Raw genomic sequence first — 14365 nt, 5'->3', positions numbered from 1 at the left:
ATCAGGTTTTTTGGTGACATTTACTTCTGTTTACTTCTTTTATTTTCCTGTTTACTTCTTTTTATTTTTAATAATTTATTTAAGCACCGTGGTTATAGAAAAGTTCATAGTAGGTTTCAGTCTTCAAATGTATGCCACCCTTCACCAATGTAACTTTTTCTCATCACCAATATTCCTCATTTTCCTACTCATCCATCCCTTCCTCTCTTCGGGACAGGCATTCAATTTCTCTCTCTCACTATCATTGTCATGGTAGATTTAAGTGCAGTTATTTTTCTAACTACATTCACCACACTTTGAGGCAAGCTTTGTATCATGGGCTGGTTCTTCGGGCCAGCATCTCTATTGTCTCTAGGCATTATTACCATCCTGTCTTTTATTTTTCTTAAATCCCATAAGTGAGTGAGACTATTCTGTGTCTATATCTCTCCCTCTGATTCAGCATAATAGTTTCCATGTTCATTTATGTATAGACAAGTTTCCTGACTTCACTTTTCCTAACAGCTGTAGATGTACTATTGTTTCTTTAGCCAGTCATCTGCTGTCAGGCCTATTGTCATATTCAGACTCTGGCTATAGTAAATAATGCTGCAATGAACATAGGATTGCAGAGGGCTTTTTTGATTGTGTGTGTGTGTGTGTGTGTGTGTGTGTGTGTTTCTAGGGTATATTCCTAAGAGTGGTATTGCTGGATTATGTGAGAGCTCACTTTCCAGTTTTTTAAAAAAGAGCTACATTGTTTTTCAGAAAGATTAGACTAGACATTTCCAACAGCAGTGAATGAGAGTTCTTGTCTCCATGCATCTATGCAAGCACTGGTTGTTCTTGTTCTTTTTGATGTTTGCTTGTCTCTGTGGCATTAGATGGCATCTCATTATTATTTTGATCTGCATCCTGATGATTAGTGATGTGAAACATTATTTCCATGTGCCTTTCGGCCATCTGTCTTCTTTCTTTGGAAAAATGTCTGTTCATTTCTTCTCCCCATTATTGGTTGGGGTTAGATGTGTTATTCTTGTAAAGTTCAATCATTGCCTTGTATATCTTAGATATTAATCCATTATCTGATGGGTATTGGATGAATAGTTTCTCCAATTCCATGGGTGACTTCTATACCCTAGTCACAATTTCCTCTGAAGTGCAGAAGTTTTTCAGTTTAATGTAGTTCCATTGTTAATCTCTGCTTCTACTTGTTTGAACAGTGTTGTTTCCTTCTTGAAGATGCCTTTAGTTTCAAAGTCATAGAGTGTTTTATCTACATTTTTCTTTTATATATCTTATAGTTTCAAGTCTGATATTAAGATCTTTAATCCATTTTTATTTGACCTTTGTGCCTAGTGTTAGATAGAGGTCTAAGTTCACTTTTTTATATGTGGCTGACCAGTTGTTTCAATGTCATTTGTTGAAGAGGCATTCCTTGCTCCATTTTGTGTTTCTTGCTCCTCTATCAAAGATTAAGTGATTATATGTCGGAAAAGGGTCACTCTTTGAATACTCAAGTCTAGTCCATTGACCTGTCTTTATTCCAATATTATGCTGTTTTAATGACAATTGCTTTGTAGTAAAATTTAAAGTTGGAGAAATGATGCCTCCCTTTCTTTCCCTTCATGGTTGACTTATTATTCATGAAATGTATTGTTCCAAATTAATTTCAGGAGTGTTTGACCCATTTTTTTGAAGAATGTCATTGTTATCTTTAGAGAGACTGCATTAAGTACAAAGCTTTTGGAGAGTATTGCCATTTTAATGTCAATCCTCCCAATCATGTACACAGTATGTGTCTCTATTTCCTCGTATTCTCTTCTGTTTCTTGAAGCAGTGTTTTGTAGTTTTCTTTGTATAGGTTTTTCACATCTTTACTAATGTTGACTCCAAGGTCTTTGAATTTTTGTGGTGGTATTATGAATGGAATTTTTTTTTATTTTGAACATAGTGGCTTACATATTGTTGACAATGATATTTTAGGTACATATTTACATAAAATCAGGGGGGATTCCCATCACCAAATTGTCCTCCCTACAACTCCGTTTTTTTCCTACCACCCATATCCTCTTCCCTCACCCCCAGGGTAGCGAGGATATGTGGTCTCCTCTGTATCTAGCCTACTGCATAGTAGTCTTGCGCCTGTTTGGTCCTGGTGTCTCCCTTGTTTCCCCCTCTAATTGGAGGGGCAGGACTAGCTAGTTCAAGTTACATGGTTTTGTTTGAAGGAGAGAAAAGTAATAAACTGGGGTAAAAGTCTAATACGCCGAAAATAAGCGGAATTCTTCCAGAGGCTCTCAACATCGGTTTGAGAAATGAAGGAGAGAAAAAAGGTGAAACATTCCACCAGTACAAAAAGAAGTGTCAAATATCCCGTGAGGACTCCAACAATAAACACAAGCACCAAAAAAAAAAAACCCACAAAAACAAACACAAAACAAAACAAAACAAGCAAACAAACAAACAAAAAAAATGCCATGGTCTTGATATAGGAAACATGGCATAGCATACAAAGGAAGAACAGAAAGGAAGAGAAAGAATAAGTATAACTGGGGACAACTTCAATTATCACACCCAAACAGAGAAATTGACCAAAAATAGATAGGTAAATAAAAATAATAATAATAAATGAAAATAAAATAATATATATAAAAAATAAATAATGTTTTGTGCTTTTTGTTTTTTTCCCTCCTGCCCAGGCACAGTAAATATTGGGGTCATTCGAAAAGGAATTCACTTGGCCTAAGAGATATGGGGTTTCTCCGCCCTTGGAGTGTATTGTCATGGGATCAACTATAGACTCTGTTCAGGATCATTTACTCTCCCGGTGGTGCTTTTGTGGTGTTTGTAAGACCTCTGCTCTGTCCTGGGTGATACTATCAGGCCTCTGTGTCTAGGGATCTCAGTATCTGCACAGATCCTGCGGTGGGAGTTATGATGAAGTCAGTCTTTGTGGTTCTAGAAGTTCTGTTCCATCAGTGTCATTTTAATTTATCTTCTGTGGTTGGTGATCTTGGTCTTTGCACTGAAGCTAGGATGGCACCTAGGACAGTGTCTTTCTTTGTGCTTCCAGAAGCCCCATTCCGTTACAATGGTCTCTGCCAGACCTTTGAAACTGGGGATCATGTTCATTGTGCAGATCGTAGTTCAAACCCTAGGTTAGGGCTTTTTTTTTTTTTTTCACTCAATTAAACTTTATTCATGAATATTGCCCTCAAATACCAACTCTTGATTTGTCTTCATAAAAGATGTTTAAAACTGGATCACTTGTCCCTTTCTCTTTTTATCTCCCCCCAGTTCAAAATGCTTGCATCTCTTAATTGCCAGCATTCTCTTAGATCTGCAGTTGGGCTCAACACACTCAAGCCTCAACACAATCTTCTTTGTAGTTTTTGCCTTTTTCCGGAAAATTGGCTTAGTCTGCCCTCCATAGCCACTCTGTTTCCGATCATAACGCCGCTTTCCCTGGGCATACAGAGAATCCTTGCCTTTCTTGTACTGTGTGACTTTGTGGGGCTGATTCTTCCCACATTTCTTACAAAATGTCCGGCGGGTTTTCGGGACGTTCACCATGCTTGCGAGCGCAGAAGCCGCGAGGAAAGGAAGGCCAGGTTAGGGCTTTTTTATTGGTCCCAGGCTGTATACAGTCTGGTCATGGTTCTAGCAGCAGTCATCTGTAACTCGAAATCTTGGCTTTTGGGCCTTATGAATGGAATTTTTTAAATGTTTTCTTCTCTATCCTATTTCTGTAATGAAAAGGCCATTGATTTTTACACATTAATTTTGTAGCCTGCCACTTTACTAGATAAATCTATTGTTTCTAGAAGAGTTTTGGTAGACTTTAGGATTTTCTGAATATAGTATGCCATCTGCAAACAGTAAAAACTTGACTTCTTCTTTTCCTGTCTGGATGTTTTTGATATCTATTTCTCACCTGGTTACTCTGGCAACTACTTTCAATACTATATTGAGTAGGAGTGGTGAGAGGAGGCAACCTTGTCTTGTGCCAGATCTTAGAGGAAAGGCTTTTTATTTTTCCCCACAGAGTATAAGAATTCTCATGAGCTGTTTGTAAATAGCCTTGGTTATATGGAGAAAAGTTTCTTCCATTCCCATCTTGTTGAGGGTTTTTATAAATGGGTGTTGGGACTTATAAATGCTTTCTCTGCATCTATTGATATAATCATGTGGTTTTTATCTTTTCTTTTGTTGATGTGGTGTATTATGTTGATTGACTTGTGTATGTTAAACCATACTTAGATCTCTGGAATTAATCTACTTGCTCATAGTGTATGACTTTCTTGATGAGCTGTTGGCTTCTTGTTGCTAATATTTTGTTGGGGATCTTTGCATTTGTGTTCATTAAAGATATTGACCTGTAGTTCACAGTTTAGTAAAGTAGACATTTCTGTCTACTTTTGGTATCAGAATGACAATAGCCTCATAGAAACTATTTGGGAGTGTTTTTTTTTTGGGGGGTGGGGGGTGGTTGTTGGAGTTTTTTTGTTTTTTTGTTTTTTTTTTTAGTTTCTTGGAAGAGCCTTAAAGGATTGGCAGTAGGTTATCTTTGATTTGAAAGAACTTCACTGCTGAATACATATGACCTGTGCTTTTGTTTTGGGGAAGTTTTTGATTACCATTTCAACTTCCTCAACAGTGATATTTCTGTTCATTTACTCCAGATTATCTTGGCTCAACCTCCCAGTTTCTCTCTCTTTTTTGGTGAATCTTGTTAATGGTTTATTGATTTTTTTTAATTTTTAATTTTTAATTATGAGAACAAAGATGCAAAGAAAGAAGACAAGATAAAGTTACAGTGGAAGGATAATCACCCATAAACAGAATTCTCAGAAGTCCCCTTGCTGATATCTTAACTTTGAACTTTCAGCCAAATAACATTAAGATAAATAAAACAGAACCCATGTACACTTTGTACCTCAAGTCCCCAAATTGTATTTCTTAGCAGCACGCAAAGCTATCTAAAGCCATAAAACTTATGTAACTTCTTAAACATTAAAGGCATAGTATTTTTTTACATTTACATGCACATGCATATTAGTTTAAGTTAACCTAAAAAGTTTAAGTGAGTTGTTTTTAAGAATTAGAGTCAAAGGAGCACATTAAAAACGGTGTTAGAGTGGCAATTATTGTTTGCATAGGCTCACCAAAATATGAGGGACATGGAAAGGAAAAACCTTGGCTTAAATACAAGGAGACCCTACCCCTGAAGTTTCCTGGCATAAGACCAACTCTAGGCTCCAGGCAAGCTAGTTTGTCCAATCCAAGACATTGTCTGTAGTGCCAACACACTTTTATTTTTCACACAGTCTCTGTTGCTGGTATTTTTTTAAGAACCAACTCTTGCTTTCATTGTCCTTGTGGATTTTTTTTTGAATTTTCAGTTCATTAATTTCTACTCTGAATTTTGATATTTCCTTCCATCTGCCTATTTTGGTTCTTTTTGTATATTATTTTCCATTTTTAAAGCTCTACCTATAAAGTATTTATGTAGACCTTTTATTCTTTCCTGATGAATGCTTGCAAAGTTATAATTTTTCCTTAGTACCACTTTTGCTGTGTCTCACAAATTCTGATAAGTTGTGTCTTCATTCTCATTTGTTTCCCGGAATCCTTTCATTTTCTTTGGTTTCATCTCTGTTCAGTAGTGAGCTGTTAAACTCTCAGATGTTAAAAGTTTTTTTCTCTGTGTCTGTTTGTAATTCACTTCTTTTTTTTTTTTTTTTGAGTTTTTTTTTTTATTTAAACACCTTGATTACATACATGATTGTGTTTGGGTTTCAGTAATAAAAGGAACACCACCCATCACCAGTGCAACATTCCCATCACCCATGCCCCAAATCTCCCTCCTCCCCATCCGACCCCTGTCTTTACTCTAAACAGGCTCTCCATTTCCCTCATACATTCTCAATATTAGGACAGTTCAAAATGTAGTTATTTCTCTAACTAAACTCATCACTCTTTGTGGTGAGCTTCCTGAGGTGAGCTGGAACTTCCAGCTCTTTTCTCTTTTGTGTCTGAAATTTATTATTGCAAGAATGTCTTTCATTTTTCTTAAAACCCATAGATGAGTGAGACCATTCTGCGTTTTTCTCTCTCTCTCTGACTTATTTCACTCAGCATAATAGATTCTGTGTACATCCATGTATAGGAAAATTTCATGACTTCATCCCTCCTGACAGCTGCATAATATTCCATTGTGTATATGTACCACAGTTTCTTTAGCCATTCGTCTGTTGAAGGGCATCTTGGTTGTTTCCAGAGTCTTGCTATGGTAAATAGTGCTGCAATGAATATAGGTGTAAGGAAGGGATTTTTGTATTGTATTTTTGTGTTCTTAGGGTATATTCCTAGGAGTGGTATAGCTGGATCGTATGGGAGCTCGATGTCCAGTTTTTGGAGGAATCTCCATATTGCTTTCCATAAAGGTTGAACTAGACGGCATTCCCACCAGCAGTGGATAAGGGTTCCTTTCTTTCCACATCCCCGCCAGCACTGTTTGTTCTCATTCTTTGTGATGTGTGCCATTCTCTGTGGTGTGAGGTGGTATCTCATTGTTGTTTTGATTTGCATCTCCTTGATGATTAGTGATGTGGTGCATTTCTTCATGTGTCTTTTGGCCATTTGTATTTCTTCTTTGTCAAAATGTCTGTTCATTTCTTCTCCCCATTTTTTGATGGGATTAGATGTTTTTTTTTCTTGTAAATTTCTGTCAGTGCCTTGTATATTTTAGAGATTAGCCCCTTATCTGATAGATATTGGGTGAATAGTTTCTCCCACTCAGTGGTTGGCTCTTGTATCCTGGGCACTATTTCCTTTGAGGTGCAGAAGCTTCTCAACTTAATATATTCCCATCTGTTAATCTCTGCTTTGACTTCCTTGGAGAGTGCAGTTTCCTCCTTGAAGATCCCTGTAGTCTCAATGTCCTGGAGAGTTTTGCCTATGTGTTGTTTTATATATCTTACGGTTTGGGGTCTGATATCGAGGTCTTTAATCCATTTGGATTTTACCTTCGTACATGATGTTAGCTGGGGGTCTAAGTTTAATTTTTTGCAAGTGGCTATCCAGTTGTGCCAACACCACTTGTTGAAGAGGCTTTCCTGGCTCCATTTAGGATTTCCTGCTCCTTTATCAAAAATTAGGTGCTTGTATGTCTGGGGAACATTTTCTGAGTATTCAAGCCTATTCCACTGATCTGAGGGTCTGTCCTTACTCCAATACCATGCTGTTTTGATAACTATTGCTTTGTAGTAAAGTTTAAAGTTGGGGAAAGTAATTCCTCCCGTATACTTTTTCACAATGATTGCTTTAGCTATTCTAGGGTGTTTATTGTTCCAAACAAATTTCAAAAATGCCTGATCCACTTCTTTGAAGAATGTCATGGGTATTTTGAGAGGGATAGCGTTGAATCTGTATAATGCCTTGGGGAGTATTGCTATTTTGATGATGTTAATCCTGCCAATCCATGAGCAGGGTATGTGTTTCCATTTCCGCGTGTCCTCTCTTATTTCTTGGAGCAGAGTTTTATAGTTTTCTTTGTATAGGTCCTTCACATTTTTAGTCAAGTTGATTCCAAGATATTTGAGTTTGTGTGGCACTATTGTGAATGGGGTTGTTTTCTTAATGTCCATTTCTTCCTTATTACTATTGCTGTATAGAAAGGCCATTGATTTTTGTGTGTTAATTTTGTAGCCTGCCACCTTGCTATATGAGTCTATTGTTTCTAGAAGCTTTTTGGTAGAGTCTTTAGGGTTTTCTAAGTAGAGCATCATGTCATCTGCAAACAGTGAGAGCTTGACTTCTTCCTTTCCTATCTGGATTCCCTTGATATCTTTTTCTTGCCTAATCGCTATAGCAAGTACTTCCAGTGCTATGTTGAATAGGAGTGGTGAGAGAGGACAGCCTTGCTTGTGCCAGAATTTAGAGGGAAGGCTTTTAGTTTTTCTCCATTGAGGATAATATTTGCCACTGGCTTGTGGTAGATGGCCTTCACTATATTGAGAAAGGTTCCTTCCATTCCCATCTTGCTGAGAGTTTTGATCAAGAATGGGTGTTGGACCTTATCAAATGCTTTCTCTGCATCTATTGATATGATCATGTGGTTTTTATTTTTCTTGTTATTGATGTTGTGTATTATGTTGATAGACTTACGGATGTTAAACCATCCTTGCATTCCTGGGCTGAAACCTACTTGATCGTAGTGGATGATCTTCTTAATGAGGTATTGAATCCTATTTGCCAGGATTTTGTTGAGGATCTTTGCATCTGCATTCATCAGCGATATTGGTCTTTAATTTTCTTTTTTCGTAGCATCTCTGTCTGGTTTAGGTATCAGGGTGACGTTGGCTTCATAAAAGCTATTTGGGAGTGTTTCTGTTTGTTCAATTTCATGAAAGAGTCTTGCCAAGATTGGTAGTAGTTCCTCTTGGAAAGTTTGAAAGAATTCATTAGTGAATCCATCTGGGCCTGGGCTTTTGTTTTTGGGCAGACTTTTGATTACCATTTTTATTTCATCAATGGTGATGGGGGTGTTTAGATATGCTACATCCTTTTCCTTCAACCATGGAAGATTATAAGAGTCCAAGAATTTATCCATTTCTTCCAGTTCTCATTTTTAGTGGCATAAAGTTTTTCAAAGTAGTTTCTGATTACTCTTTGAATCTCTGTCATATCAGTAGTGATCTCTCCTTTTTCATTCCTAATACGAGTTATCAAGTTTCTCTCTCTCTCTCTTTCTTTGTTAGGTTTGCCAGTGGTCTATCAATCTTGTTTATTTTTTCAAAGAACCAACTTCTGCTTTCGTTGATCTTTCGGATTGTTTTTTGGGTTTCCACTTCGTTGATTTCTGCTCTCAGCTTTGTTATTTCCTTCTGTCTTCCTATTTTTGGGTCCTTTTGTTGAGTACTTTCTAGATCTATTAGCTGTGTCATTAAGCTACTCAGGTAAGCTCCTTCTTCCTTCCTGATGTGTGCTTGCAAAGCTATAAATTTTCCTCTCAGTACTGCTTTTGCTGTGTCCCATAAGTTCTGATAGTTTGTGCCTTTATTGTCATTTGTTTCCAGGAACCTTTTGATTTCCTCCTTGATTTCATCTCGGACCCACTGGTTATTGAGTATGAGGCTGTTTAACTTCCAGGTATTAAAGTTTTTCTTCTGAGTCCCTTTGGAATTCACAAATAATTTCAGAGCCTTGTGGTCAGCGAAGGTAGTCTGCAAAATTTCTATCCTCTTGACATTATGGAGGTATGTTTTATGTGCCAGCATGTAGTCTATCCTGGAGAATGTCCCATGTACATTGGAGAAGAATGTGTATCCAGGTTTCTGGGGATGGAGTGTCCTATATATATCCACTAGGCCTCTTTCTTCCATTTCTCTCCTCAGGTCTAGTATATTCTTGTTGGGTTTCAGTCTGGTTGACCTATCCAGTGTTGACAAAGCAGTGTTGAGGTCCCCCACAATTATTGTGTTGTTATTGATATTGTTTTTCAGATTTGTCAACAGCTGTTTTAAATATTTTGCTGGCCCCTCATTTGGTGCATATATGTTTAGGAGAGTTATTTCTTCCTGCTCTACATACCCCTTGATTAATATAAAATGTCCATCTTTGTCCCTTACAACCTTCCTGAGTATAAAGTTTGCATTATCAGATATTAGTATGGCCACTCCAGCTTTTTTATGGGTGTTGTTTGTTTGGATAATTTTTTTCCAGCCTTTTATTTTGAGTCTATGTTTGTTCTGACTATTCAGGTGCATTTCTTGTAGGCAGCAGAAGGTTGGATTGAGTTTTTTGATCCATTTAGCAACTCCGTGTCTCTTAACTGGTGCATTTAGTCCATTGACGTTGAGAGAAAGAATTGTCCTGGGATTTAATGCCATCTTTATATCGAAATTTGATGTGTCTTTTGGTTAGTCTTGTTTTAAATTAGGTCTTTCAGTTTTTTTCTTAAGACTGGTTTTGAGTCTATAAAGTTTCTGAGCTGTTTTTTGTCTGTGAAACCATGTATTCTTCCCTCAAACCGGAAAGTGAGTTTTGCTGGGTACTGTATTCTAGGTGAAGCATTCATTTCATTCAATCTTGTCACAATATCCCACCACTGCTTTCTGGCATTGTTTCTGGTGACAGGTCTGCTGTAAATCTCAAGGATGCTTGCTTGAATGTAATTTCCTCTTTTGATCTTGCTGTTTTCAGAATTCTGTCTCTATCTGTGGGATTTGTCATTGTGACTAGGATGTGTCTTGGGGTGGTTTTTCTTGGGTCTCTTTTGGTTGGTACTCTTCGGGCATGCAGGATTTGATCACATATATTCTTTAGCTCTGGAAGTTTCTCTTTAATGATGTTCTTGACCGTTGATTCTTCCTGGAAATTTTCTTCCTGGGTCTCTGAAACTCCAATGATTCTTAAGTTGTTTCTGTTGATCTTATCATAGACTTCTATTTTCATCTGTTCCCATTTTTTGACTAATTTTTCCATTGTCTGCTCATTTGCTTTAAGTTTTTTGTCCAATCTCTCTTGCTGTATGGAATTGTTATGTATCTCATCTTCCACAGCACCAAGTCTATTCTCAGCTTCTGATACCCTGTCCCAGAGCTTATCCATTTTGTCATTCACTTCATTTACTGATTTTTTCAGGCCTGTTAGTTGACATATTATTTCAGTTTGGAGTTTTGTGATTTCTGTCTTCATATTTTCTTGATTCTTATTAGTGTTCTGTTCCACTCTATCCATGGTTTCTTTGAGTTCTTTGAGTATCTTCCATATTGCTACTCTAAAGTCCTTATCTGAGAGGTTGATTAGTTGGTTGGTCATTAACTGGTCATCAGAATTGTCATCTTCATTCTCTATGTCTGATGCTGGCCTGCGTTGTTTCCCCATTGTCACACTTGTATTGTGGGTTTTTCTACGTGTTGTGGTGGTATTCATTGGTTATATGATGCAGGCAGCACACTTCTCTGGCTCCGCCCTTTCTGGATGGGCCGACTTGCCTCCAAGGTAGGGGAGTACTCCGTGGATGAAGCCTCACACAGGATCAAATCTTAGGCCTGAGCACGCAGCAAAGAAGACAGTCTGGAGATAAATTCTTGCTTCTGTGATCCAACACAGTTCTTAGTGTGGTTTTTTTTCTTCTTGTGATGGTGTTCTTTTTTAAGAAAGAGCGCACGGCTGCGTAGCAAAGTGGAGCTAAGTGCCTTCTGGAGCCTCTTTTCAGCCCACTCTCAAGAGGTTCACACAACAGAATAGTAGAGAGACACACACAGGCAGCACTCACAGTTTTTCACAGTCGGGCCCCACTGGACAGGCGTAGTTTTCACTCGCTCACTGGGCAGCTTCAGAATGCTGTATTTTTGGGGTTCGCTTCCCAGGACTCTGAGGAGAGCTTCAAGAATTCAGAAAAGACAGGACAGGGCTCCCTTCAGGTCCTCTGTTTCCTCAGAAAAAGCACAACCGGGTGGAGACTCTGCAGGTGGAGCAATCAGCACTCTGCATGGCAACCCCCACATCCAGCCATTTCTTACTCACTCACTGGCTCGCTGGGCAGCTTCTGAATGTAATTTCTTTGGGGTTCGCTTCCCAGGGCTCTGAGGAGAGCTTCCAGAGTTCAGGAAAGACAGAGAAGAGTAGGACAGGGCTCCCTTCAGGTCCTCAGTTTCCTCAGAAGAAGCACAGCTCTAATTCACTTCTAGTTTCAGTGCATAATGATCTGAGAAGGGAGTTGATACAATTTCTATCCTGATTTTATGAAGATATGTTTTATGAGACAATGCATGGCCTATATCAGAAAATGTCCCATGTGCACTGGAGAAGAATGTGTAATCAGTCTTTTGTGGATGGAGAGTAAAATAGATATGCATATATGACACTATATTTATATTTATATACTAGGTTATATATGTATATATATTACATATATACTAAGTATATATATTTATATAGTAATCTATATACGTGTATATATATATACACTAAGCCACTTTTCAGAGCCAGTATATTCTTTCATAAGAGCCAGTATATTATTGTTATGTTTTAGCCTAGTTGACCTATCAAGGGGTGGTAGCACAGTGTTGAAGTCTCTCATTATTATTGTGTTGCTATTGAGGTCTTTTTTCAGATCTATCAGAAATTGTTTTAGATATTTTGCTGGCCCCTTACTCTCTCTCTCTCTATATATATATGTATATATATATGTGTATATGTATACACATATATATGTATATATACATGTAAACATATATATGTATATATACATACATATATTTAGGAGTATGTCTTCTTCTTGGTGTACATATCCCTTGATTATTAAGAAACATCCATTTCTGTCTCTTATAATCTTTTTTAAGTCTAAAGTTTGTGTCATCTATTATTAGTATAGCTACCCCAGCCTTTTTAAGGGAATCGTTTGCTTGATGTATTTCTTGCAGACAGAAAAACATTGGATCCAAATTTTTTATCCTTTTGCCACTCTGTGTCTATTAACTGGTCAAATGATGTTGAGAGAGATAATTTGTCATGGGATTTAGTGTCATCGTTTTGAAAGTTTGGTGTGTGTGGGTTTCTGCCTTGCTTTAAAGTACACCTTTAAGTTCTTTTAAGGCTGGCTTTGAGTCTGTAAAGTTTTTGAGTTATTTTTTATTTGTGATAGTGCATATCCTTCACTCACACCTGAATGTAAGTCTGGATGGGTAAAGTACTCAGTGAAGCATTCATTTCATTGATTTTTTTTTTTACTATATCCCACCAATGTCTTTAAGTTTTGAGGGTTGCTTGTGAAAAATACACTGCTAATCTAAAGGATGCTCGCATGCAAATACTAACCAGGCCCGACCCTACTTAGCTTTCAAAATTAGAAAGGTCTGGCATGTTCAGGGTGGTACGGCCATATACTTAAGGATGCTCCTTTGAATGTAATCTTCCTTTTTGATATTACTGCTTTTAATATTCTATCTCCATCTATGGTTTTTATCATTGTTAGCAGGATGTTCCTTAGAGTGCTTTTATTTGGATCTCTTTTAGGAGGTACATTTTAGTCATCCAGGATGTAATTTAATGCACTCTTAGCTCTGGGAACTTTTAAGCAATGATGGCTTTGACTGTTAATTCTTCATTGGAGTATTCTTCCTGGGCAAAATTTGTTGGTCTCTAGGACTCCAATGAATTTTATGTTGTTTTTATTAAGTTTATCCCAGAGCTCTATTGTTATCTTTCTCTTTCTTTGAGAATTGTGTCCATCTTCTGTTTGCTTATTTTAAGGCTCTTTTCCAATCTCTTCTCTTGTTTGAAAGGTGTTAAGCAGCTCATCCTCCATAGCACTAATTCTGTCTCTCCATCACATAAAGGACATCAAAAGCTTAATTGGTAGTAAAGAAAATACATTATTTTTGAAATATAAACACAGTGAAAACTTTTGAAATGTGAGACAATAATATGTAATTTCAAGCTGTGATATTCCCTCAAGGAAGACACAAAGGATGAAGTAGAACAAATCTAAGTCTGTATAAATAATATAAATCTACCATGAGAATTGTGAACTTAGGGCAGAATGTGATGGGAATAGAATGTTGCTAACATAGTAGCTCACATTATGGAACTATTGGATAAGTGAAATAGTAAGATCTGGAGTAGGGGAAGAGGCTTTTAGTTCCTTGAATTTGTATATACATTTCTTAGATTTAAAAAAAATAAGACCATTGTTTCTTCAAATAAGTTTTTCTTTCCTATTTCTCTTTCATTTCTCCTATGGAGAAATAAATTTGCAAATTTCCTTGCAAATGACTGTTATTTAGTTTGCTACTGTTCCATTAGTCATACTCTTCATTTCCAATCACTTTCTTTTTTCTGCTAAGTCAGTCTTTGAGTTCAATTATTCCTTTTCTGAGAGTTGAAATTTGCTGTTGAGTTCCCTTAATTAATTTTTAAGTTTAAGTCATGTATTTTTCTGTTCCAGAAAGTCTGTTTGCTTCTCCTAAGTTTCTCTTTCTTTATTAGTGTTTTTATTTTTCTGGTTTACTTCATTGACATTACTACTATCTTTTATTTTTGAGAATCTTTCTGGTAGTTAATTATAACTACCTTTTTGGCAACTCATTTTTCTGTTTCATTAGAGATTTTGAGTGTTTTTTGGTTTGTTTTTGTTTCCGTTTACATTTTAACTTGATCTGTCCTCTCTATGTCTTATTTTTGTTGTTGTTGTTGTTGTTGTTTTGTTGTCTAGTTCTTGTTTTTATGGAGCTTCAGAAATTATAAGAATGAGTCAAGTCATACTTTGTGATCTCATTTTGTACAGAACTTACTTCCATCAGTCAGCCAAGCCAGAGATTCTACAGAGAAAGGTTTCAAAATGTTATAGATTATGTCCTTTCTGGGTAATTTG

At 37.0% G+C, this 14365-nt stretch overlaps 2 protein-coding genes across 2 annotated transcripts in view; one reads left to right on the top strand and one right to left on the bottom strand.

Moving 5' to 3' along the window:
* The window catches only part of SLCO1B3 (solute carrier organic anion transporter family member 1B3), a 77908-nt gene that overhangs the window by 21042 nt on the left and 42501 nt on the right, over positions 1–14365 (top strand). The window lies entirely within an intron of this gene.
* Positions 3200–3585, bottom strand: LOC126022834 (60S ribosomal protein L36a-like). The gene has a single exon (XM_049783870.1). The coding sequence runs from the start codon at positions 3553–3555 to the stop codon at positions 3235–3237; it is 321 nt and encodes a 106-aa protein (XP_049639827.1). The 5' UTR covers positions 3556–3585; the 3' UTR covers positions 3200–3234.

The sequence above is a fragment of the Suncus etruscus genome, chromosome 11, assembly GCF_024139225.1.
Source record: "Suncus etruscus isolate mSunEtr1 chromosome 11, mSunEtr1.pri.cur, whole genome shotgun sequence".
NCBI classification, from domain to species: domain Eukaryota; kingdom Metazoa; phylum Chordata; class Mammalia; order Eulipotyphla; family Soricidae; genus Suncus; species Suncus etruscus.
The sequence above is the reverse complement of the archived record's forward strand: the minus strand, read 5'-3'. Positions and strand labels throughout refer to the sequence as shown.

Excerpts from the sequence above, each read along its gene's own strand:
- LOC126022834 (XM_049783870.1), bottom strand. The coding sequence starts at position 3,555 with ATGGTGAACGTCCCGAAAACCCGCCGGACATTTTGTAAGAAATGTGGG.